The 25,219-nt window shown below is 38.1% G+C and overlaps 4 protein-coding genes, 1 non-coding gene and 2 pseudogenes across 11 annotated transcripts; 6 read left to right on the top strand and 1 right to left on the bottom strand.

Moving 5' to 3' along the window:
* Nucleotides 1-1,349: 1,349 nt before the first annotated feature.
* On the top strand, nucleotides 1,350-3,575 carry LOC18036962 (probable DNA replication complex GINS protein PSF1). 2 transcript variants are annotated; one of them, XM_024180665.1, is made up of 7 exons: nucleotides 1,350-1,544; nucleotides 1,657-1,750; nucleotides 2,026-2,093; nucleotides 2,199-2,312; nucleotides 2,433-2,604; nucleotides 3,086-3,235; nucleotides 3,328-3,575. In XM_024180665.1, exons 2-7 carry the CDS (start codon nucleotides 1,676-1,678, stop codon nucleotides 3,370-3,372), a joined length of 624 nt encoding a protein of 207 aa, XP_024036433.1. In that variant the 5' UTR covers nucleotides 1,350-1,544; nucleotides 1,657-1,675; the 3' UTR covers nucleotides 3,373-3,575. The 2 variants fall into 2 exon arrangements, with proteins under 2 accessions (XP_024036433.1, XP_024036434.1); XM_024180666.1 differs by having other exon boundaries at nucleotides 1,351-1,544; nucleotides 3,346-3,575.
* Nucleotides 3,576-3,935: 360 nt separating this feature from the next.
* LOC18036686 lies at nucleotides 3,936-5,693 on the top strand (annotated as a pseudogene).
* A 1,158-nt stretch (nucleotides 5,694-6,851) lies between these two features.
* Nucleotides 6,852-8,641, top strand: LOC18037288 (UDP-glycosyltransferase 73C3). The gene has a single exon (XM_006427168.2). The coding sequence runs from the start codon at nucleotides 6,965-6,967 to the stop codon at nucleotides 8,417-8,419; it is 1,455 nt and encodes a 484-aa protein (XP_006427231.1). The 5' UTR covers nucleotides 6,852-6,964; the 3' UTR covers nucleotides 8,420-8,641.
* Nucleotides 8,642-11,500: 2,859 nt separating this feature from the next.
* On the top strand, nucleotides 11,501-14,674 carry LOC18037255 (probable DNA replication complex GINS protein PSF1). Of its 5 annotated transcripts, none has more exons than XM_006427163.2 (8): nucleotides 11,911-12,236; nucleotides 12,427-12,610; nucleotides 12,772-12,865; nucleotides 13,141-13,208; nucleotides 13,307-13,420; nucleotides 13,541-13,712; nucleotides 14,185-14,334; nucleotides 14,445-14,674. In XM_006427163.2, exons 2-8 carry the CDS (start codon nucleotides 12,540-12,542, stop codon nucleotides 14,469-14,471), a joined length of 696 nt encoding a protein of 231 aa, XP_006427226.1. In that variant the 5' UTR covers nucleotides 11,911-12,236; nucleotides 12,427-12,539; the 3' UTR covers nucleotides 14,472-14,674. The 5 variants fall into 5 exon arrangements, with proteins under 5 accessions (XP_024037188.1, XP_006427227.1, XP_024037187.1 ...); XM_024181418.1 differs by having other exon boundaries at nucleotides 14,427-14,674; XM_024181420.1 differs by lacking the exons at nucleotides 11,911-12,236; nucleotides 12,427-12,610 and adding an exon at nucleotides 11,501-11,566 and having other exon boundaries at nucleotides 14,427-14,674.
* Nucleotides 14,675-17,059: 2,385 nt separating this feature from the next.
* LOC18037243 lies at nucleotides 17,060-18,850 on the top strand (annotated as a pseudogene).
* Nucleotides 18,851-18,928: 78 nt separating this feature from the next.
* On the bottom strand, nucleotides 18,929-23,960 carry LOC18037242. 2 transcript variants are annotated; one of them, XM_006427159.2, is made up of 3 exons: nucleotides 23,804-23,960; nucleotides 22,001-23,415; nucleotides 18,929-21,147 (listed from the first exon to the last, which is right to left on the bottom strand). In XM_006427159.2, the coding sequence occupies exons 2-3, from the start codon at nucleotides 23,042-23,044 to the stop codon at nucleotides 19,051-19,053; spliced, it is 3,141 nt and encodes a 1,046-aa protein (XP_006427222.1). In that variant the 5' UTR covers nucleotides 23,045-23,415; nucleotides 23,804-23,960; the 3' UTR covers nucleotides 18,929-19,050. The 2 variants fall into 2 exon arrangements, with proteins under 2 accessions (XP_006427222.1, XP_024037184.1); XM_024181416.1 differs by having other exon boundaries at nucleotides 23,840-23,960.
* A 1,113-nt stretch (nucleotides 23,961-25,073) lies between these two features.
* Nucleotides 25,074-25,147, top strand: TRNAN-GUU. Its single transcript has one exon. It is a non-coding gene; the product is annotated as a tRNA-Asn (tRNA).
* Nucleotides 25,148-25,219: the final 72 nt, after the last annotated feature.

Here is a 25,219-nt window from a genome sequence, read left to right as displayed (position 1 = left end):
TGGTTCGCTCAGGCATATTCTAAAATACTACTTTGGAATGAGTCCAACTGATGGTGAGTTGGAGGATTAGGTCAACAAATTTATGCAAAAAAGGTCAAATCACGATGATGATGATGAGCACCGCACGTTGTATATTTGATTTTTCTACTATTTTGAAGTAGGATTTCTACTCTTTAAAATGGGTGATGACTTGGACCCAACAATTTTGGGTCCATCCTGCCTGCGGTTCATGTCCACAAAATTTGACTCTCAAGTTTTGTAATGGGGTTAGGGTTGCAATTCATGTCAATTTGTCTTATCGTTTTGTTATTTATTTTTACATTAGTTTATTTAATTACAAGTGAAAATACATGTAATATAATTGAGAAAATAACATATTAATGGTCTTATCATAAAAATTTAAGGAAAAAAAAATACGTGAGTTGTATTTTTCATAATTTTGCTATAGGGACAAAAGATGTAACACTTGTGTCATCTAGTATTTATAAAGGAAGTTTCTAAAACACTACAACTATTTTTTATCTTAGAAAAAACCAAAGCATCAAAATCATCTTTCCAATAATGTAAAACGTTTTTCATAAAATTAAAGTGCATTGTTTTTTTCCTTCTTTTTTTCCAAACACGGCAACTGCTCCCATGACAATTTTGTAACGGTGGGAACATGAACTTGAAAATTTTCTAGATTTGAATGGTATATTTGGTCACCCTACCAACAGGAGAAGTCTTGAATTGGGGTTTGAAATTTGGAAAAGCGAGCACGATCGGAACTAAAGAATTTTGGTTAATGAGATTTTCATGCAAAGTCTAAAGCACAATCAAATCAAAACGAGACCGGTTAATTGATAGTTAGCGTTGTCACCATCATAGCAAAGCATCATCAACATTATCATTGAACAACTTTTGCGGCACTAATTCAACATTGCCTATCATGATTGACCAAATAATTAAAAAATTACAAAAAAAAAGAAAGAAAAGAAAAGAAATGCTTTATAATGATGGGCCTTAATAATATTGACAACCAATCAACTAGACCTTCATGTTACACCACCAACTTGATGTAATTATGAGATCAAGATTTTAATTGACTCCTTTTTTTTTTTCTCTCCAAGAAGGGGAATTTAATTGAGTCCTCACTTGAAACTTTGCTTATATTCTTTTATAAAAATGATTAACTAGTACCAGTCAGTCATCAAATTATGAGGAAATAATTCATTAAAAAATGATTTCTACAATAAATATCAGTGTAAAACAAAAGACCAATATTTTAATTTTTTGAAGTTCAAAGACTAATAATTTTAAATGCGCTTTTATCTTGTTGACAGGATATACTACAACTAAAATCAAATAAAATAACACAAACACAAACACTGTTACTTAAACGGCACCGTCACCCAAAAACATTTGAGCGCCAAATTTGAAAAGCTTCAAAAACTTCCCCGCCAAAAGCGATGACCAGAAGTTAGATCACATGCCTAAGAATGAATTCGATCATTTTGATCCATTTTCTCACTATTTCGATCTCGCCAAACAAACAGCCATAACGGGTATTTTATTAAATATTATCTTTGATGCATCTATTGATCTCTGTGCTGATGTGCCATGTACGTCCGTTTTTGCGCATGTAAGATGTTTGATGAAATGCTTGAATGAATTCAGGATCTCGAAAGGAAAAGAAATGCACGGAAGATTGGGAAGCCGACTGGTAAAGGAACTTGCAAGTGGTGAAAAAGGCCAGCTCACGCATTTCAATGTAATTTCGATTCAGTTGTGTTCTTTGTTTCTTGATTTCTGTTTTTGCGTGTCGTGTGAAAAGGGCATGCTCAAGCTTTTGATTTAATGCATGCATTATGAAGTGGGTGATTTTATGTTTATTGATTCATTGTACAACTAGCTTTTCTGAATGTTTTCAAGTTCTCCACTTTTGTATTATTGTTACATTGTGCTGTGGTTATCAACTGTTTGATGAGTATTTTAGGTTTATTTCTGCTAACCTTGAAATTTGGTCTTTGTTATGTGATTTTGCAGGATGAGCTTTTAAATGAAGTAATTAAAGAATGCAGTGAAAATTTCCTCGCGCTTCAGTCCTTGATAAGGTAATCATTTGGTATGAATCCTTGGTGTTTCTTTTGATACGATGAGTAATTGCATACCTTTTTTTTTTTTTTTTTACTTACTTCGTAGATTTATGCTTGTGTTAGGAAAATGCAGGAAGAAGGATTGGATTTTCAAACAACAAGAAATGCAGATCACTATGGAGCACTTATCAACCACCTTTCTCTAATTCGCAACAAACGCTGCCTGATGGCATACGTGTAAGTATTCTCTAATGCTATGTTATTTCTGTAAGCAACGTTCTTATAATTAGTTTCTTTGTTTAATTTGAGGTTTTCCATTGTGTCAGTAACTCTAGCTCGTGGTCTATGGTCATATAGGTACAACCGAGCAGAAATGATACAGAATTTGGCATGGACAGTTGGGCTTAGGCTCTTTGAGCTGCCCGAAGAAATTCAAGAAAAACTCAGTCACTTGGAAAAGGACTATTTTAAGAGACATTCTGCAGCATTGGAATCATACATGTCGAAAGTGGATCTTAACTTGAATGTGGTAACTCCTTTCTTTCTTGCTCATATGAATTAAACTTTCTGATTATAAGAGTGCACAATTGGTGAACTTGGTATGTAATTGATGACTAGTGGATGCCACAGAAAAGTCATGAAAATGGTTCAGAAAGCCTGAGTGTTGGTTTACTAATGACAAAAGTACATCTATCAGATGAAGAAAGTGAGGGGTTTGGCAACAACATTTTGCTTTCAGTATCAATTGATAATGTCACTTGTTGTAAGAAAAGGTTATGAAACGAAATGCATGCAAAGTAAAAAGAAGCACATCTGGTCATTGAAGGAGCAGTATGTTATTTAGCCATTCTGTAAGATAATTGTGAATAGCGATGTAAATGTTCTCGAAATTGAAATTTGCTGATTTTAAGGTGGATTGAGTATTGCAATATCCAATTTCTGAATATAGCTTGATCAAAATTGTGCTAATAAACCAGATTTTTAAAGCTAATGTTCTTGTTTCTGCAAAGGATATGGTGCCACCAAAAGACCCCTACATCAAGGTGAGGGTCCTTGATGATCTCGGTGAAGGAATAGTTGTGAGTGACAAGGCAGCCAATTTTGCCCGCCACTCGATGCACTTTCTCAAAAGAACTGATGCGGAGCCATACATCTCAAGAGTGAGTGCCTCTCTAACTTGTTTCTAAAATTGTGTCTTCAGATGCTGGCGTTAAAACATTTCCATTCCTTGTAACACTATTCATGCCTCAAGGTTTTCCTTGCTCAACAGGGCTTGATGGAGGAACTTACAGGCTGACCTAAACTTGGCCCTCTGCAATTGCACATGTTTGTTGAAGTTTTTTGTGGATCCGACTTTGTTGCTTATCCACTGTATGTAAATTATTAGTTCTATTTAATCGCAGATGAGACTTAAGAATGAGGAAGTTGGTCAACTTCCTCATCTACATCGGGAAAATAATGGAAAGTTCTATGTTGTAACGAAGGCGCAAGTTTTTTATATGCTTCATAGTGTTGTGAATTTGTCTTGAGCTGGGGCTGATTTGCATCTTACTAACATAAGAAAGACGTTATGCTGACAAGGTCAATGGTGTTGCATAAATCTGATTACATTCCATTAACCAAATGGGTGAAATATGAGTTTAAACTTCCATCAAGAATATGATGAATGCAAATAATAGACCCAGTAATGCTTTGAATATGAGTTTAAACTTCCATCAAGAATATGATGAATGCAAATAATAGACCCAGTAATGCTTTGACGGGCAATTTCATGATAAATATTTATTATGGTCTGGGAGACATGCTCAACAACCTTCACCTCCTGGTTTTGTCTCATAAAGATTGTAATACAATTAAATAAGTTGCAGAAACTTTCCAATGGAGAATATCGAAAATGGAAAAGGGTTTCAATCAATGAGCCCACGTTTTTCAGAATCTTTAATTCGGGAAACGACACGAGTGACATGACACTTCATATGGTGGTGGTACCTTACGGGCATGAGGTCCCTTCTTTGAATACAGTGCAAAAATCTCAACGGCATCCCTTATTGCCTTGCCTATCTGTCAAAAACCATCTCTAGCAAATGCATTATTGATTCTAAAAACATCACCAGCAGCAAAGTCCCATTCGAAAGAGAAACTCTGCCATGGCTTCCCAAGCTAGTAGCCAGCTTCACTTCGTCTTGTTTCCTTTCCTTATTCAGGGCCATATCATTCCCATGATAGACATTGCAAGGTTGTTGGCAAAGCAAGGCGCCTTTGTTACCATTGTCACTACACCAAAGAACGCAGCCCGGTTTCAAAATGTTATCGAACGAGGGATACAATCCGGGCTACCTATCCAGGTCATTGAGTTTCGTTTTCCATGTCAAGAAGTTGGATTGCCTGAAGGTTGCGAGAATTGGGACATGCTTCCATCGATCACTTTGGTCCCCAAGTTCTTCTCTGCAGTCGAAATGCTGCAACTGCCATTGGAAAATTTGTTCAGGGAGATACAACCTAAGCCAAGCTGCTTAATCTCTGACATGTTGTTCCTTGGACGGTTTCTTCTGCCAGTAAGTTCAACGTTCCAAGGATTGTTTTCCACGGCTTTTCTGGCTTTTGTCTGTCGTGTTTACACAGCTTGAGTGTTTCCAAGGTTCATGAGAGTGTTTCCTCTGACTCCGAATACTTTTAAGTGCCTGGTTTGCCTGATCAAGTTGAAATAACTAAAGATCAGCTACCAGAAATCCTGAAGAAGAAAAGTTTTGGTGCGCCAGTTTTGGCAGCTGAAATGGCATCTTACGGGGTTATTGTGAATTCATTTGAAGAGTTAGAGCCTGCTTATGTTGAAGAATACAAGAAAGCAAGAGGTGGAAAGGTTTGGTGTGTCGGTCCTGTTTCATTTTTCAACAAGGAAGATATTGATAAAGTTGAGAGAGGCAACAAGGCTTCAATTGATTGCTCTGTTTGCTTAAAATGGCTTGATTCTTGGGAACCGAGCTCTGTAGTCTATGTTTGTCTTGGAAGTCTTTGTAATTGTTCAACCAGACAACTGATAGAGCTTGGTTTAGGCTTTAGAAGCAACAAAGAAGCCGTTCATCTGGGTTGTAAGAGCCGGAGATAAAACAAAAGAGCTAGAGGAATGGCTTTCGGAAGAAAAGTTTGAGGAAAGGATTGAAGGGAGAGGACTTTTGATCCGGGGTTGGGCTCCTCAAGTGGTGATATTGTCACACCCTACGGTTGGTGGGTTCTTAACACATTGCGGCTGGAATTCAGTGCTAGAAGCGGTTTCAAATGGCCTGCCGATGGTCACCTGGCCATTTTTCGCAGATCAGTTTTGCAATGAGAAGTTGGTTGTGCAAGTGTTGAGGATTGGTGTGAGCATTGGGGCGGAACGCCCTCTACACTTAGCGGATGAAGTGAAGAAGGAAGCTGTGGAAAAGGCTGTTAACATGCTCATGGATGAAGGAGGAGAAGGAGATGAGAGAAGAAGAAGGGCTAAAGAGTATGGGGAGATGGCAAAGAGAGCAATTGAAGAAGGGGGATCTTCTTCCCTTAACATCAAACTGTTAATCCAAGATATTATGCAGCGAGCAAAATAAGGTGAGCAATGAAAAATGTGATGTCCATACGCAAGATAAGAGAGATAAAAAATCAATTTAGTTTTTAAGCAATAACAGCTAATATTTATCGAATATTAATGCTGTAGCTTCTCCAACTTTAGTACTAAAGACAACCTTAATTCATTTAGATGCTGTGATTTGTTTCTGATTTTAATTGTTAATTCGGATTCCACAAGTTCAATTTCCTAGTTTTATTAAATATGATGGATTATGTTGATCATCTTTGATATAGTTCTCTTCTTTAATTTTCAGAGCTTGATAATCACTTTTCAGAATGCCATCATTGTTGACCCCTCTCAAAATTTCATTCTTTTGCCTGCTGCTCAAAATTTTTTTCTATATTCCTTCGGAAAATCCATTTTAGCTGCACGAAATAATTTGATTCTGGACTGTGATATGAATGAACGAAAAATACAATGTAGAATATTACCAATTTTATGTAAATATATTTTGGTTTTGAGTTGTAATTTCTGGTTTCAAGACTTCGATTATTTCGTTCCAAGGGATTTTTTTTTAGTAGTTTGTTGATTTTAAGACCCCAAGAATGAATTGAATTTTCAAGAGAAATTTCATTACAGAGCACGAGTTTGGTGCCAAAGTTTGTGAATGAGTTAGTCGCCTTTCCATTTGACACGTTTCTTACACGTGTTAAGTTTGTGGTGTTACAAATGTCTTTAGACTCGTGATGCCACCTGTGATAGCCCCGTTCTCGACACAGCTCTAACGTAAACTTAAATAAGAAGACGACCCATTCATCTCAAAATTAAAATATCGCCTCTCGAATAAACCAAACGATTGACGTCAAACAAAAAACAACAACCTGTCCAGCAAAGAAAAGAATGAGGTCTTTCACTTCCAGCGAAATACGTCTCAAAATGACTGGAAGGCGTTTAATCCCACTAACCAATGAAGTACCATAGAAAATGGACATTTGTTTCAATTTATAAATGGAAATCGACAAATGTCACTTCAAGTGGTGGGGGTTACGTTAGCAGCTGTCTGTTTCTAATTTTGAGTTGAAAACAAAGAAAACTCTGCCATGAGAAGAAAAAGATACAGTATTTTCCTGAAGCAATGTGAAGACGATCTCCACCAGGACCCCCCCACCCTTATCACTCACACTTAAGTCATGACGATCTCCACCAGGACCACCCCACCCTTATCACTCACACTTAAGTCATCTTTAATAATGCATTATTCTAAGTTCCCAAAACTGGCATTATTGATTCTATAAACATCACCAACAGGCAGGAGCAAAGTCCCATTGGGAAGAGAAACTCTGCCATGGCATCCCAAGCTGGTAGCCAACTTCACTTCATCTTATTTCCTTTTCTTGCTCAGGGCCATATGATTCCCATGATAGACATTGCAAGATTGTTGGCACAGCATGGCGCCCTTGTAACCATTGTCACCACACCAATGAATGCAGCCCGGTTTCAAAACGTTATAGAACGTGGGATACAATCTGGGTTACGTATCCAAGTCATTGAGTTTTATTTTCCATGTCAAGAAGTAGGATTGCCTGAAGGTTGTGAGAGTTGGGACAAGCTTCCTTCGATGGCCTTGCTCCCTAAGTTCTTCGCTGCAATTGAAATGCTGCGTTTGCCGTTGGAAACTTTGTTCAAGGAGATACAACCTAAGCCAAGCTGCTTAATCTCCGACGTGTGTTTGCCTTGGACAGTTTCTTCTGCCTGCAAGTTCAATGTTCCAAGGATTGTTTTCCATGGTTTTTCTTGCTTTTGTCTTTTGTGTTTGCACAGCTTGAGTGTTTCCAAGGCTCATGAGAGTGTTTCCTCTGATTCAGAATATTTTTTGGTGCCTGGATTGCCTGATCGAGTTGAAATAACTAAAGCTCAGCTACCCGAAATCCTGAAACTGAAAAGTTTTGGTGAGCCAATTTTGGCAGCTGAAATGGCATCCTATGGGGTCATTGTGAATTCATTTGAAGAGATGGAGCCTGCTTATGTTGAAGAATACAAGAATGCAAGAGATGGAAAAGTTTGGTGTGTTGGTCCTGTTTCATTGTGCAACAAGGAAGACATTGATAAACTTGAGAGAGGTGACAAGACTTCCAATGATGGCTCTGGTTGCTTAAAGTGGCTTGATTCATGGCAACCAGGCTCTGCAGTCTATGTTTGTCTTGGAAGTCTTTGTGATTCTTCAACCACACAGCTGATAGAGCTTGGTTTAGGCTTAGAAGCAACAAAGAAGCCATTCATCTGGGTTATAAGACCCGGAGATCAAGCAAAAGGGTTAGAGGATTGGCTTTTGGCAGAAAAGTTTGAGGAAAGGATTGAAGGGAGAGGACTTTTGATCCGGGGTTGGGCTCCTCAAGTGGTGATATTGTCACACCCTGCAATTGGAGGGTTCTTAACACATTGCGGCTGGAATTCAGTGCTAGAAGCGGTTTCAAATGGCTTGCCGATGGTCACCTGGCCATTTTTCGCAGATCAGTTTTGCAATGAGAAGTTGGTTGTGCAAGTGTTGAGGATTGGTGTGACGATTGGGGCAGAACGTCCACCAAGTTTAGCCGATGAAGAGAGGAATGGGGTGCCGGTGAAGAAGGAAGATGTCAAAAAGGCTATTAACATGCTCATGGATGAAGGGGAAGAAAGAGATGAGAGGAGAAGAAGAGCTAGAGAGTATGGGGAGACGGCAAAGACAGCAATAGAAGAAGGGGGGTCTTCTTACCTTAACATCAAGCTGTTAATCAAAGATATTTTGCAGCAAGCAAAATGATGGGAGATTGACATGTCCCTTCATTATACATTTGCGTGCGCGTGCGCCTTTTTTACTCTCTTCTTTCATTTCAGTCCTCAAATCAATATTATCTTCGTTACTTTTGTATCATTGTTTGTGAGACAAGTATCATAGTGCAGATAATTTGACTGTCGTATGAGAAGACATCATACATGAGCAAATATCAATGGCGTTTGTAGTTTTATATCTAGCAGAAAATTTGACGAAAAAGTGAGATTCATTTTTTAATTGAGATAATTTTCAATATTTATCAACACAAATACATTAAAATCATGTTATATAATCGTGTCATGACTCATTTTACTACCTCTGCACAACCATAACCAATGCATAGATGCCATAGAGTATGCAGGTTGTTTGGGGGAAAAATAAGAAAGATAGTAGAACGCCACGTGTCGACGAATGGAATAATTTCAGTGCAATCCGAAGTACCCGACATGATTAGGGTACCCCACACGATTAGAGGTACCTGCCATGATTTGAAGTACCCGGCACGGTCAGAAGTACCCCGCATAACTCCAGAGTAACTCGAGGTACCCCGCATAGACTGGGGTACCCCGTATAATTCGAGGTACCCGGAATAACTCCAGCATAATTCAAGATACCCAGCCTGATTAGAGGTAACCCGCATAATTAGAGGTACCCGGCGTGATTAGAGGTACCTGGCCTGATTAGAGTTACCCGGCGTAATTAGAGGTACCCCGCGTGATTAGAGGTACCCGGCCTGATTAGAGGTACCCGCATGATTAGAGGTACCCGGCGTGATTAGAGGTACCCCGCATGATTAGAGGTACCCTGCGCAATTAGAGGTACCCGGCGTAAATAGAGGTACCCTGCACAATTAGAGGTACCCCACACAAATAGAGGTACCCCACACAAATAGAGGTATCCCGCACAATTAGGGGTACCCCACATAGATCGGGGTATCCCACGTAACTCGAGGTACCCGGCAGGTCCGACTCAAGAGAATCCACCGAGAATATCCGCCATGAGAAACGTCTTCGCCTCCTAAAAGATATTATTTGATTTTGTCATAATTAGGAATCAAGAACATCGTATTAAAAGGGGGGGACAGCCGCCTGCTACCTCTGCCAAAAGTGAAGGACACTGTCCCAAGGACAGTGATCCCCAGCCGCCTACCCGACAGCTACTGCAGAGGTACCCCGGACCACTCTCCAGCGCGCGCCACGTTTCCAAAAGATGAGATACGCCACGAACATGCACATAACGGCCCCAAGAATCATAAAATCGGTAAAAGGACGTTAACAAAAAAGGGTACGCCACGTGGCAGCTAAGGTACTCCATATATAAAGGCGCCTAGGTTTCATTCTCCGTCAGGCTCTCATTTGCCCTAAGACACTCACACTCCAAAAAAGAGGTTTTCTTCAACCTTAAAACCCTAATTTACAGAGGGCTAGCTAGCTCTCTTTGCCATAAAAGCTTGAGTTTGCTAACTTGAGCATCGGAGTGTGAACGCCGGGGTACCCCGGCTTCACCTTTAACCTCTATTTCACTGTTTTGCAGGCGTGATAGCTATTAACTTTCAAAGACTACATCTCATTTTACCAGCGGAAGAGGGATATGTCGAACTTGATGAACCACTAACTGAGTATCCTACAGTGTAAAAAATGGTTCGCTCAGGCATATTCTAAAATACTACTTTGGAATGAGTCCAACTGATGGTGAGTTGGAGGATTAGGTCAACAAATTTATGCAAAAAAGGTCAAATCACGATGATGATGATGAGCACCGCACGTTGTATATTTGATTTTTCTACTATTTTGAAGTAGGATTTCTAGTTCTACTCTTTAAAATGGGTGATGACTTGGACCCAACAATTTTGGGTCCATCCTGCCTGCGGTTCATGTCCACAAATTTTGACTCTCAAGTTTTGTAATGGGGTTAGGGTTGCAATTCATGTCAATTTGTCTTATCGTTTTGTTATTTATTTTTACATTAGTTTATTTAATTACATGTGAAAATAAATGTAATATAATTGAGAAAATAACATATTAATGGTCTTATCATAATAATTTAAGAAAAAAAAATACGTGAGTTGTATTTTTCATAATTTTGCTATAGGGACTAAAGATGTAACACTTGTGCCATCTAGTATTAATTATAAAGGAAGTTTCTAAAACACTACAACTATTTTTTATCTTAGAAAATAATGTAAAACGTTTTTCATAAAATTAAAGTGCATTGTTTTTTCCAAACACGGTAACTGCTCCCATGACAATTTTGTAACGGTGGGAACATGACCTTGAAAATTTTTTAGATTTGAATGATATATTTGGTCACCCTACCAACAGGAGAAGTCTTGAATTGGGGTTTGAAATTTGGAAAAACGAGCGCGATTGGAACTAAAGAATTTTGGTTAAATGAGATTTTCATGCAAAGTCTAAAGCACAATCAAATCAAAACGGGACCGGTTAATTGATAGTTATCATTGTCACCGTCCATCATAGCAAAGCATCATCAACATTATCATTGAACAACTTTTGTGGCACTAATTCAACATTGCTTATCATGATTGACCAAATAATTAAAAAAAAAAAAAGAAATGCTTTATAATGATGGGCCTTAATAATGTTGACAACCAATCAACTTGACCTTCATGTTACACCACCAACTTGATGTAATTATGAGATCAAGATTTTAATTGACTCCTTTTTTTTATTTTTTATTTCCCAAGAAGGGGAATTTAATTGAGTCCTCACTTGAAACTTTGCTTATATTTTTTTATAAAAATGATTAACTAGTACCAGTCATCCAATTATGAGGAAATAATTCAGTAAAAAATGATTTCTACAATAAATATCAGTGTAAAACAAAAGACCAATATTTTAATTTTTTGAAGTTCAAAGACTAATAATTTTAAACGCGCTTTTATCTTGTTGACAGGATATACTACAACTAAAATCAAATAAAATAACACAAACACAAACACTGTTACTTAAACGGCACCGTCACCCAAAAAAATTTGAGCGCCAAATTTGAAAAGCTTCAAAAACTTCCCCGCCAAAAGCGATGACCAGAAGTTAGATCACATGCCTAAGAATGAATTCGACCATTTTGATCCATTTTCTCACTATTTCGATCTCGCCAAACAAACAGCCATAACGGGTATTTTATTAAATATTATCTTTGATGCATCTATTGATCTCTGTGCTGATTAGGCTTGGCAATTTAGCCCGGCCCTATTTTTAGCCCGAATGACCCGACTCTAATATTAAGGGTTTTGGCCCGAAGTTTCGGGTTTCGGGTCGGATTCGGGCTAAGATTTTAAGGTCCGAATAAATTTAGAGTTAGGGTCGGGCTTAAAGCCAACCCGACCTGACCTGACCCTAATTAAAAAACAAAAAAAAAAAGCTAAGTTGCTAACAATCTAACACACGCACGCGGCACACTGCACACATCAGTCATCACATTCACAGCATCACACACGCACACATCACATTCACAGCATCACAATTCACACACGCACACATCACAAACAACATCACACACGCACACATCACAGCTCTCTAAACCGTAAATCCCAAATTCTCAAAAACCCTAAGCCAGGAGCCAGCCACCCAACCCGCCGCCGAATCAGAGAGCATCGTCACCGTCCGCCGCACGCCAGGTCGCCAGCCAATCAGCAACGTCTCGTCGCCGTGTGTCTTGCTGTCGTGTCTCGCTGTCGCGTGAACCAGCCAACCGCCCTTTGTCGCCCTTTGCCGCGTCCGTCTGCCAGCCAACGGCCAACGAACAGTTCTGCCCCGGCATTACCGCATTTCTTTCTGAAGCATTGGTAAATTTAATTTGTGATATGTAAATAATAAAAAAAAATTGTCATAGGATGATTCTGATGCGGTTGATTCTGATGTAAAATTTTGTCATTTAAAAGTTGTATGTAAAGAAGATTGATGTAAAATTTTGTCATTTAAAAATTGTATGTAAAGAAGAATTTGTTGGGATTCAAATTCTTTGTTTAAATATAGGAAACTAGGAGGCATGAGCATGGCTTTCGTCTTGAAATGCTGTCTTGGACAGCACACGAGCAGCTTAAGCAATCTGGAAATCTGGAAATGCAAGTTGCAGCTGCATTTGGAAAATGGTTTCGGTAGCCCGACCCGATGTTGGCCCGATTCGGGTCGAGCCCGACCCGACCCTAACTATAAATAGGTAGGGCTTTTTTAGGGTCGGGCTTTAATTTTTTATTGATCGGGTCGGGTTTGGCCAAGCCCGAGCCCGACCCGATGTTTTGCCATCCCTAGTGCTGATGTGCCATGTACGTCTGTTTTTGCGCATGTACGATGTTTGATGAAATGCTTGAATGAATTCAGGATCTCGAAAGGAAAAGAAATGCACGGAAGATTGGGAAGCCGACTGGTAAAGGGACTTGCAAGTGGTGAAAAAGGCCAGCTCACGCATTTTAATGTAATTTCAATTCAGTTGTGTTCTTTGTTTCTTGATTTCTGTTTTTGCGTGTCGTGTGAAAAGGGCATGCTCAAGCTGTTGATTTAATGCATGCATTATGAAGTGGGTGATTTTATGTTTATTGATTCATTGTACAACTAGCTTTTCTGAATGTTTTCAAGTTCTCCACTTTTGTATTATTGTTACATTGTGCTGTGGTTATCAACTGTTTGATGAGTATTTTAGGTTTATTTCTGCTAACCTTGAAATTTGGTCTTTGTTATGTGATTTTGCAGGATGAGCTTTTAAATGAAGTAATTAAAGAATGCAGTGAAAATTTCCTCGCGCTTCAGTCCTTGATAAGGTAATCATTTGGTATGAATCCTTGGTGTTTCTTTTGATACGACGAGTAATTGCATACCTTTATTTTTAACTTACTTTGTAGATTTATGCTTGTGTTAGGAAAATGCAGGAAGAAGGATTGGATTTTCAAACAACAAGAAATGCAGATCACTATGGAGCACTTATCAACCACCTTTCTCTAATTCGCAACAAACGCTGCCTGATGGCATACGTGTAAGTATTCTCTAATGCTATGTTATTTCTGTAAGCAACATTCTTATAATTAGCTTTTATGTTTAATTTGAGGTTTTTCATTGTGGCAGTAACTCTAGTTCGTGGTTTATGGTCATGTAGGTACAACCGAGCAGAAATGATACAGAATTTGGCATGGACAGTTGGGCTTAGGCTCTTTGAGCTGCCCGAAGAAATTCAAGAAAAACTCAGTCACTTGGAAAAAGATTATTTTAAGAGACATTCTGCAGCATTGGAATCATACATGTCGAAAGTGGATCTTAACTTGAATGTGGTAACTCCTTTCTTTCTTGCTCATATGAATTAAGCTCATACGAATTAAACTTTCTGATTATAAGAGTGCACAATTGGTGAACTTGGTATGCAATTGATGACTAGTGGATGCCACAAAGCCTGAGTGCTGGTTTACTAATGACAAAAGTACATCTATCAGATGAAGAAAGTGAGGGATTTGGCAACAACATTTTGCTTTCAGTATCAATTGATAATGTCACTTGTTGTAAGAAAAGGTTATGAAACGAAATGCATGCAAAGTAAAAAGAAGCACATCTGGTCATTGAAGGAGCAGTATGTTATTTAGCCATTCTGTAAGATAATTGTGAATAGCAATGTAAATGTTCTCGAAATTGAAATTTGCTGATTTTAAGGTGGATTGAGTATTGCAATATCCAATTTCTGAAAATAGCTTGATCAAAATTGTGCTTAAAAACCAGATTTTTAAAGCTAATGTTCTTGTTTCTGCAAAGGATATGGTGCCACCAAAAGACCCCTATATCAAGGTGAGGGTCCTTGATGATCTCGGTGAAGGAATAGTTGTGAGTGACAAGGCAGCCAATTTTGCCCGCCACTCGATGCACTTTCTCAAACGAACTGATGCGGAGCCATACATCTCAAGAGTGAGTGCCTCTCTAACTTGTTTCTAAAATTGTGTCTTCAGATGCTGGCGTTAAAACATTTCCATTCCTTGTAACACTATTCATGCCTCAAGGTTTTCCTTGCTCAACAGGGCTTGATGGAGGAACTTACAGGCTGACCTAAACTTGGCCCTCTGCAATTGCACATGTTTGTTGAAGTTTTTTGTTGATCTGACTTTGTTGCTTATCCACTGTATGTAAATTATTAGTTCTATTAAATCGCAGATGAGACTTAAGAATGAGGAAGTTGGTCGACTTCCTCATCTACATCGGAAAAATAATGGAAAGTTCTATGTTGTAACGAAGGCGCAAGTTTTTTATATGCTTCATAGTGTTGTGAATTTGTCTTGAGCTGGGGCTGATTTGCATCTTACTAACATAAGAAAGACGTTATGCTGACAAGTTCAATGGTGTTGCATAAATCTGATTACATTCCATTAACCAAATGGGTGAAATATGAGTTTAAACTTCCATCAAGAATATGATGAATGCAAATAATAGACCCAGTAATGCTTTGACGGGCAATTTCATGATAAATATTTATTATGGTCTGCGAGACATGCCCAACAACCTTCACCTCCTGGTTTTGTCTCATAAAGATTGTAATACAATTAAATAAGTTGCAAAAACGAATGGAGAAGAGGAGTGCTAGATGTCAAGAATGCCGAGTTTCTCTCGGCAGAAAAAAAAAAAAAAAGATTTTTTAAACTTAAAAAGTTAAAACGCCGGTATAAAATGTAAAAAAAAATGTTGACTCTCTCTCCCTCCTCTCCCACGCTTGCTGGTAGCCTGGTACTCCTCTTCCCCTCCTTTCGCTCACTACTCTTCTCCTTCACGCGCTCTCTACCACTCCTCGTCTCCTCCTCTCGCTCGCTACTACTCCAGATCTACTCGTTGGTCACTGGTCGTCGGTGGTCGCTGCTCGCGGTGCTCGGTGGTGCTGCTCGTCTCTCTCCATCGACCATGTTCTCACCTGCTGCAAATTTGCAATCCCTCAGCCCTTGTAAATTTTAGTTGCCAGCCCATCCACATGCCCCTATAGTGAGATTCGCACTTCGCGCTCTTATTTTATTTCTTGTTTTTTTTTACCTATCTTATTCGGTAGCTTTTCAATTTCATGCCTTCTGCCGATGGCTGTACAACTTTAAATTCAATTTTAATATATATTTTAAACGATTGTTGGATTATTTTTGTCTGGAACTAGAACCATTAGTTGAATACATGTGGTGGTGCCTTATTGACAACTGAGATTTGATTCGCCTTCAAAATTTGATCTTTATCATATATTTCCGAACTTTTGAGCCTAGATTTGCACACTGGTTGGTGGTTTATTGACAGTTGAGGTTTGATTTGCATGTAAACTTGCAGATTTACCGGCATTCTGGGTATGGTTTTTTGTGCTGGGTGGTTCTGAAAAATTTTTGGTATATTGCCGGTTGGGTATAAATTTTTGTTGATAATTATTTGGTGAAAATTGTCGGTTATATGTATTACATTTGGTAATTATTTGGTAAAAAATTCTGGTTGGGTATAAATTTTTGTTTGTAATTACTTGTGAAAATACAGGTTCATCGTTGAAAATACAATTGTGCAATTACATGTTCATCGCTGTAATTAGTTCGATTTAGCCAAATATAAGCGAAATGCTAGAAAAACTTGTTGGAACAAAATATAGGTCAAACATCAATCACATTCATTGTTGTCTTCGTTACGTTGTTGATGTAGCAAATGTTAGAAACTTTCACTTCCAGATCCTTCGTACGTCATCGAATGAGAAGGATAATGTGGTTGCAAAGCATACTGCGGGAGTGGTTGTTGTAATATATAAAAAATTAAAACGTGATATGAGATTTTAGAAATTAAAAAATATAAATATACAAAATAATTAATATTCATATTAAGAATAAATTATTATAAATTTTTACAAAATTTTGATCCACCAATAATTTAATCCATTATATTCTAAAAATTTAAATTAAAAAAATAATAAATCGAACACAAAATTTAAATTAAAAAAATTTAAATCGAAACAAAATTTAAATTAAAAATTTTTAAATCCCACCCATCATTTAAATTAAAAAACTTCTAAATAAAAAGATTTCTAAATCAAACACAACATTTATATTAAAAATTTCTAAATCAAATTTATCATTATTTGATTTCTAAATAAAAATTTCTAAATCAAACTTCTAAATAAAAATTTCTAAATAAAAATTTCATTATCATATAACAAAAAATAATAGAATAAATAAAAAATCACTCTTTACCAGCTGGGTGTTTTACTTCAAGCTGGTGATAAACTACTCCTGCTAGGCTGCTAATGCCGTTTTCCTGCTTCTAAAATGAGAAAAAAAAAACCCAACTCAATCCTTTTCACGTGAATGAGCAAATACTCCTGCCCTAATGCCGTTCTCTCTACTTGTGAAATGAGAGAAAAATCTCAACTCAATTAGTGCTTTTCGACAGCTAGAATCAAATGTGGGGGAAAAAGAGTAAAAAATGTGGAAAAAGCAGAAGCAGCAAGAAAAAACAAAAGGGGCAGCAGTTCACGTTGTGGGGGATGGAGCCGAGAGAAACGGCATTACTGTATGCCGTTTCTCTCGGTATTCTCTCAGCATTCTCTCAGCATTCTCGCTGAGAAGCATTTTCCAATGGAGAATATCGAAAATGGAAAAGGGTTTCAACCAATGAGCCCACGTTTTTCAGAATCTTTAATTCGGGAAACGACACGAGTGACATGACACTTCATATGGTGGTGGTACCTTACGGGCATGAGGTCCCTTCTTTGAATACAGTGCAAAAATCTCAACGGCATCCCTTATTGCCATGCCTATCTGTCAAAAACCATCTCTAGCAAATGCATTATTGATTCTACAAACATCACCAGCAGCAAAGTCCCATTAGGAAGAGAAACTCTGCCATGGCATCCCAAGCTGGTAGCCAGCTTCACTTCATCTTATTTCCTTTTCTTGCTCAGGGCCATATGATTCCCATGATAGACATTGCAAGATTGTTGGCACAGCATGGCGCCCTTGTAACCATTGTCACCACACCAATGAATGCAGCCCGGTTTCAAAACGTTATAGAACGTGGGATACAATCTGGGTTACGTATCCAAGTCATTGAGTTTTATTTTCCATGTCAAGAAGTAGGATTGCCTGAAGGTTGTGAGAGTTGGGACAAGCTTCCTTCGATGGCCTTGCTCCCCAAGTTCTTCGCTGCAATTGAAATGCTGCGTTTGCCGTTGGAAACTTTGTTCAAGGAGATACAACCTAAGCCAGGCTGCTTAATCTCCGACGTGTGTTTGCCTTGGACAGTTTCTTCTGCCTGCAAGTTCAATGTTCCAAGGATTGTTTTCCATGGTTTTTCTTGCTTTTGTCTTTTGTGTTTGCACAGCTTGAGTGTTTCCAAGGCTCATGAGAGTGTTTCCTCTGATTCGGAATATTTTTTGGTGCCTGGATTGCCTGATCGAGTTGAAATAACTAAAGCTCAGCTACCCGAAATCCTGAAACTGAAAAGTTTTGGTGAGCCAATTTTGGCAGCTGAAATGGCATCCTATGGGGTCATTGTGAATTCATTTGAAGAGTTGGAGCCTGCTTATGTTGAAGAATACAAGAATGCAAGAGATGGAAAAGTTTGGTGTGTCGGTCCTGTTTCATTGTGCAACAAGGAAGACATGGATAAACTTGAGAGAGGTGACAAGACTTCCAATGATGGCTCTGGTTGCTTAAAGTGGCTTGATTCATGGCAACCAGGCTCTGCAGTCTATGTTTGTCTTGGAAGTCTTTGTGATTGTTCAACCAGACAGCTGATAGAGCTTGGTTTAGGCTTAGAAGCAACAAAGAAGCCATTCATCTGGGTTATAAGACCCGGAGATCAAGCTTTCGGCAGAAAAGTTTGAGGAAAGGATTGAAGGGAGAGGACTTTTGATCCGGGGTTGGGCTCCTCAAGTGGTGATATTGTCTCACCCTGCAATTGGAGGGTTCTTAACACATTGCGGCTGGAATTCAGTGCTAGAAGCGGTTTCAAATGGCTTGCCGATGGTCACCTGGCCATTTTTCGCAGATCAGTTTTGCAATGAGAAGTTGGTTGTGCAAGTGTTGAGGATTGGTGTGACGATTGGGGCAGAACGTCCACCAAGTTTAGCCGATGAAGAGAGGAATGGGGTGCCGGTGAAGAAGGAAGATGTCAAAAAGGCTATTAACATGCTCATGGATGAAGGGGAAGAAAGAGATGAGAGGAGAAGAAGAGCTAGAGAGTATGGGGAGACGGCAAAGACAGCAATAGAAGAAGGGGGATCTTCTTACCTGAACATCAAGCTGTTAATCAAAGATATTTTGCAGCAAGCAAAATGACGGGAGATTGACATGTCCCTTCATTATACATTTGCGTGCGCGTGCACCTTTTTAACTCTCTCTTCTTTTATTTCAGTCCTCAAATCAATATTATCTTCGTTACTTTTGTATCGTTGTTTGTGAGAGAAGTATCATAGTGCAGATAATTTGACTGTCGTATGAGAAGACATCATACATGAGCAAATATCAATGGCGTTTGTAGTTTTATATCCAGCAGAAAATTTGACAAAAAAGTGAGATTCATTTTTGAATTGAGATAATTTTCAATATAATACAACAAGTGATCTCAGGCTCTGAAGTCTGAAGAGCAAGCTAGAAGATCAGTTCTTTTATCAAACACCTTTTACTTTCGGTGTTTACTACTACCACTCCCACTACTGGAACCTCTTGATGACTCAGACAGAAAAGAATCTAATTTAGCTACAATCTGTGTTTCAAACTTATGACCTTTTAATGTGGTTCTTACCTTACGCAACACTTGTTGCTTCATCACTCTCCGCTCAGCCATTGAAAGGTGCTTGCATTTATCTATCCCCTTGAGAAATTCACCCAGAGTTTCACCTGAGCCCCCACTGTTCTTCTCTATTTTCACAAGCTTCTCCACTACCTGCAATGAAAGCATCCTCTCTAGGTAGGCTTTTTTTCCCAATTCTACAATATCAACAATGCAGTGCATGTTCACTTCTCGAGTCTTCACTGTCTTGCTTTCGAGTGATTGAGCCATTCTTTCTATGAGACCCATCCTAAAAATCTTATCCAAGACAAGTAGTCCACCATTGCTGCAAAACATCTGGTGCAATGCTGCATAGGCGGAATCCTGAATTTCTGGGACACAGCATTGCATCATCTTAACAAGCTCAGGGATTATATCATACTCTAGAAACTTCTTTATGCAAGGTTCTCCACCTGCACAAGCTAACTTCGTAAGTAAAAAAGCAGATTCAGATCTCACTGAATTTTGTTCTGGGTGCGCATATTGCAGAAGCTCCGATAACTTTGCAATAAGGGGGCTTTTGATGATCATATCTCTGATCTTCAGCTCACCTGCTTTCTCGAGGAATGGTATGAGATCCTGCATTGCCCCCTGTACTTGCTTGTTATCACCATCTAACAACCTGTGAATGACATCTTCAAAGGTTTGTGATTTCGGCGAGGGGGGAACAGTTCGATCAGAAATAATAAATCTTTCCAACCGAAGCCTGACTTGCCATGGCAGAAGGTTAAGATTAGCTGGTCGAAGAGAAGCATTTGCAGGAGAGCCTGCCAACTCATAGAATGCCTTCAAAGTGACAATCGCATGGTGTTGTACTACTTCAGAACCGTTCTCAAGAAGTTTTATAAGGTTCTTGTCAATCTCAAAAGCAAACATTTTTTCAACAGCTTTTGACTTTCCAACTTTGGCCAAAGACATTAATATTGTAAACATGTTCTCATGCCACTCCTTGGCATCATAAGAGAGCAGCGTGGCCAGCTTATCAAAGGGTATGCTTTGAAGCACCTTGTCAACTGTCTCTGGAGTTCCAAACTCTGCCAGCTTTGTGAGGACAGTTAAAATATCAGTCTGAATCATTGGGTCCTCACTTTTTTGTAGTAGACCTGCTAGCTTATCAACCGCTCCAGTAGTTTCAAGGGATGGAATATAACTGCAGTAATCTCCCTTACTGAATATATTCGTGATGGCTTCTGCAGAAACTACAGTTAGACTCTGTGAATCTCTAGAGATAAGATCCGCAATCCTAGGTCCTAGTATGCCACTAAAGCAGATTCTGCTAACTTCAAGTTCAGAAATTGATTTGCTAGCCATAAGAGCCTGAAGAATAGCTTCTATGGTGATAATCACCAGCTTTTCTTCAGAAACACCGAGGGAAAACTCTACCTTTTCCTCAGCAATATTTTTGATATTTTCTTTTCCGAAAATAAGAAACCAAGGGCATATAAATGCAATTTCTTCAGCTTTCAGCCCATTTATTAGCATCTGAATTGAATCATTTGTCTTGCTATCAAGGTACAGAGATACCATGTCATGTACTTGGTATAAGGGATCTGTATCATCTTTCATAAGCAAGGATCCTTCAACAAGCTTGCACACTGCCAGAGAAAACAGGCTTTTCTGCACAAGAATTGACCATATTGCTTCCAAACAAGCTTCTGGTACTGGCTCTGCCCACGAAAGAGCAGCAAGGGCTATGAAAAGCCTTCTGGAGTCTCTAGGCATTGCTTCAAGACTGAACTCAAATGACCCAAAAATTGTTAGTGTGTTCTCAGCTTCTTTCTCATTTACGTACGAGACAGGACCAGGTGCACATGTGGCAAAGGTCGATAAATCTGTAATGGCCTTTTCCCATTTCTCAGATCTTAATTCTTTCCTGAGAGCCTTACCCATAACAGCTACGGTTAGAGGGTGGTGGCCACAACGTTCTAGCAAGCTCTCAGCAGCAGCCTATACGAAAAAATTAACTCAACATATCAGAAGGTAATTAGTGAAAAAAGAAAAGTAGGAAAATGGAAGTGAACTAAGTAGATAAGTGGATGTGATGTAATGGACGGGTATGAGTAATATCAATCTATGATAAACACAAAAGTGATATTTCATCCATCTCTAGAAGGCAGCATCATATATATTTTCTCAATGAGAGGATGTGTGGAAACATACAAATCAAGCATTTAAGACTTCTACATATATCTGGAATCAATTAACTTAATTTTTGAGGAGGCTAAGCTGATAGTATTCCCTGACTATATGCTAATTACTTAATATGCCAACACAGTTCTCACGATAGAAAAATTAAGTGGAAACTTTCCAGAGATATGATTTTTGTCTCATTAGTTCCAGAATTATATCCTTTTGCTGCAAGACTAAGTGGATCAAGCTAAAACATCTAGGCTCACACAAAACTGCCAATGATGGCTCTAAAAGTAGCTTGATTTTCTTATAATAGTTCAGACACAAAAGTTTAGGTCATTTGCAGAGCAGTTGTCTAATAGAAAGCCGCACACCTCTACATATCCTGTATCTGCACTAGTGAATGCTTGGGTGATACCAATCACCCCTTGCATGAGAAACACCATAGGAAGGTTTTCATGAATCCTCGGGTTTAAGGGCATCTAGACATTTGCGATGTCCCATGGATACAAAAAAAAAAAGCCATGTACTTATAATTATGTTGAGTACATGCCATAATTCATGTGTTTGGATTCATCAAATAAAATAAATAAAAATTGTTGATGTAGTTGCTTCATTACAATGTAATGATTTTTGAAAAAAAGAAATATTAGATTGACTCAGTCCATACCGGTAGCTCTTCTTCAGCAAGGAGGCTATGGTAGAGAAGGATTGATTTGCTTATCTCCATTATATCATCTTTGCTCAACTCTACCTTCTCAGCTTCTGTTATTTCGTAGACAGCTTCATTTCTTGTCGTTACTAAGTACTTGCAATCATTATCATACAGCTTTGCAAACCGCTCAACTATGTCCTGCTCCCACACATCATCAAGTAGTATCAGTATGCTCTTTCCATACAAGGCTTCTTGAAGCAAGCAACAAAGATATTCAAGATCACTATTCTCATCCTTAATCTTTTTCCAAAACCCTATCTGCACCAAGAATTTGCTAATTTTTCTAGCTAAGCGCTTCTGGTAATCAGACTTACTTCCATTGCAAGCAGCTCGACTGCACCATTGCCCAAATCCAAGTTCAACTGCTCCACCCACAAATCTTTCTGGAGCATCAGATGCTACTTGACGAGCCAAACAGGACTTCCCAATGCCTGATAATCCAACAATTAGAATGACTTGATGAGTTTCCTCCTGTTCTAGCAATTTCCTCAAAAACTTGGATTTACTAGAAATAGGGTAGCCTTGTTCAGCCTTTACTTTCAATCGAGTTGGAACTTCCTGTGCTGTTAATTCTATCACCTTCTCAACATTTTGCGCCAATATTTGAGATTCAAGCCACCAATTCAAGTCATCGTTGATTGAGTTCAGTAGCTTCCTAAGTGGGTCACCAGCCATAGAAGTCCACACTACATGAGCCAAGTTCTTGATTTTACTCTTCGAAACCATCCTTCTTGCCTTCCTGATCTTTGGATGCAGCCGTTCTATCAGCGAATTCAAACTTTGAAGTTGGTGATCTAATTGGGGGTTATGGAGCTTGTAGACATGTTTTTGCTTAATCCGGCGCATCAAATTCTCAAGATCACATACAAAATCCTCTAGGCTTCGGATTCTCTTTGGAGCTTCATCGAGATTCCTAGAGGCTTGTTCTAATGCACGAACAGCCCCTACCATGCTTGTAACTATTTGTGTTGCCGCAGAAACAACTTGCAAGGCATCCATTAATACTTGAACTGTGTCACTAGCTATATATAATTCCAAATTTGACCAGTAAAACAGTTGTGCCTGAACCAGTGATTGAAGTGACCCCAAGAACTTAAGATATAAAGTATAAACCCTCACTTAATCCACCATGAAATGATTATAATCAAAGTCCTTTTAACATAATTCTGATCTTATGTACATTCCATTGTCTATTTTCAACAATAGAAGAAACCTTAAACAGCAATACCACTAATCCAATTTCGCCAAATTGTAAAATAATAATGGAAATCAATCCTAATAAAGCTCTCAACAACACTCCAAATACCATTCTCGGGACACCCTAACAACTCCATCATTTGTCTTCCCAGGAATCTTAATACAAACCAATCCTGAAAGCCACCACACAAAAATCAATCAACAAATTAATGCACTGTATAAAAGTCCTTTTAAGCGATGATTCTGCAGAACTCAAGATCTATTAATAATACCCAGTTGCCCGGGGGGAAAAAAAAAGTATCAATCTCCATTCCACACAAAATTATTCAATGACAAAAAGGAATACAGTCTTTTGTAAGCTTATAGATTAATATCATCAACATTGAGAAACAATCAAACAAATCACATTCAAGTTCTTATATGATCTTTAAAGGGAAAATGAAACCATTAGTCTTAACGTAATCACAAAAAGAGAAAAGAAAAACGGTAAAAACCAAGTTTATTAATTAAGCTCATGGACTACATAATTACTGAAAAAGAAAAAAGATTAAATTAAGTTACCTTAGATCAAGGATCAAACATCAAAGTTGGTCATACCTTAATGGCCTGGATGCTGAAGAGTGAAGAGAGAAGAGTCGTGGAAGTACTGGGCACAAAGCCTTTACTTTCTCAGAGTATATTCTATCCTTTAGTAAAAGGTTTGCAACTAAAATAATGATTTGGTGACTGGGAAGAATTTGAAAATTTACTACAACTTAGATAGATGAACTTATTGGTTGTCACTAGTCAACCACATGCAGCTGAAACAGACCTCGTCAACGAGTTCGGTGCAGAAGTCCAAAGTGACAGACCAATAAAATTGCGGATTGGCACGTGTAAGCAAAATGGAGACTAAGGATGCGTTTGGTTTTTTTTTTTTTTTAAATGTTGTTTTGTATTTATTTTGTAATATAGATATAATTAGTTTTCTGGTAAATTTGAAAACTCTTGTTGCTTATTTTATATGTAGCTTTGAAAAATAAAATAATAAAAATGTGCTCGGTAGTGTATTTGAAAAATTATTAAAATATAAGATAAATGAGATTTATTATTTTATTTTATTATATAAATAATTTTATTTTTTTAAATGGGACTCATTTGAATTGATTTACAAAGTTGCTTGTTAGGATTTTCCTAAATTATACTTGTTGTGACTTAAAATTAAACTTTTTTAGTACAAAAATGAGTAACAAAGTAGCAAGACCAAGCGAGTTAGTGAGTGAAATTTGCTTGGCTGTAAATTACATCAAAGATAACTTACAGAGGCCTACTAGCTGACATCTCATAAAAAAGTAAACGTGGGACCTTTATTTTTGCAATAATTGTAAAAAAAAAATTTGTTTTGCATTTTTCTTTGTTAAATACAGAAAACAAGTTGTTTTTGTTCTATAATAAAAACGAAAACATCATTGTACAAACACCCACCGAACTCGTTTTCTTATTTTCTATATTTGTAAAATGAAACACACAAAAGATAAAAAAGCAATACCAAACAGCCTCTTAGCATTTCCATCCAAATCAAATTTCTATAGTGGGTATGTTCCACTTTTCAGGTTTCAAACTTTAAAAGTTTCTTTGTTTTATTTCAAGTTTTTCTTAGTTTTGTTAATTATTTATTGATAGTCTTCTTAAACAAAACATTTGATTTTAAATATATCAAGTGCGGATTCTCAAATATGGCACATGCTAATGTGAACAAGATCTCAATGGTTGATCAAAACATCTTGATTAAGTGGATCAATTATAACAATATTCAGAATCTAAAATTAAAAAAATTATATAACCATCGTGCGCTGGAGTAGCTCAGTTGGTTAGAGCGTGTGGCTGTTAACCACAAGGTCGAAGGTTCAAGCCCTTCTTCTAGCGTTTTGTTAATTTATCGTTTTTCACACAAGCGCGGGCCCGGCTCTACACACTGACATGTGGTAATTATTGTCT

The sequence above is a fragment of the Citrus clementina genome, unplaced genomic scaffold, assembly GCF_000493195.1.
Source record: "Citrus clementina cultivar Clemenules unplaced genomic scaffold, Citrus_clementina_v1.0 scaffold_7, whole genome shotgun sequence".
In the NCBI taxonomy this organism is placed as follows: Eukaryota; Viridiplantae; Streptophyta; class Magnoliopsida; order Sapindales; family Rutaceae; genus Citrus; species Citrus x clementina.
The sequence above is the reverse complement of the archived record's forward strand: the minus strand, read 5'-3'. Positions and strand labels throughout refer to the sequence as shown.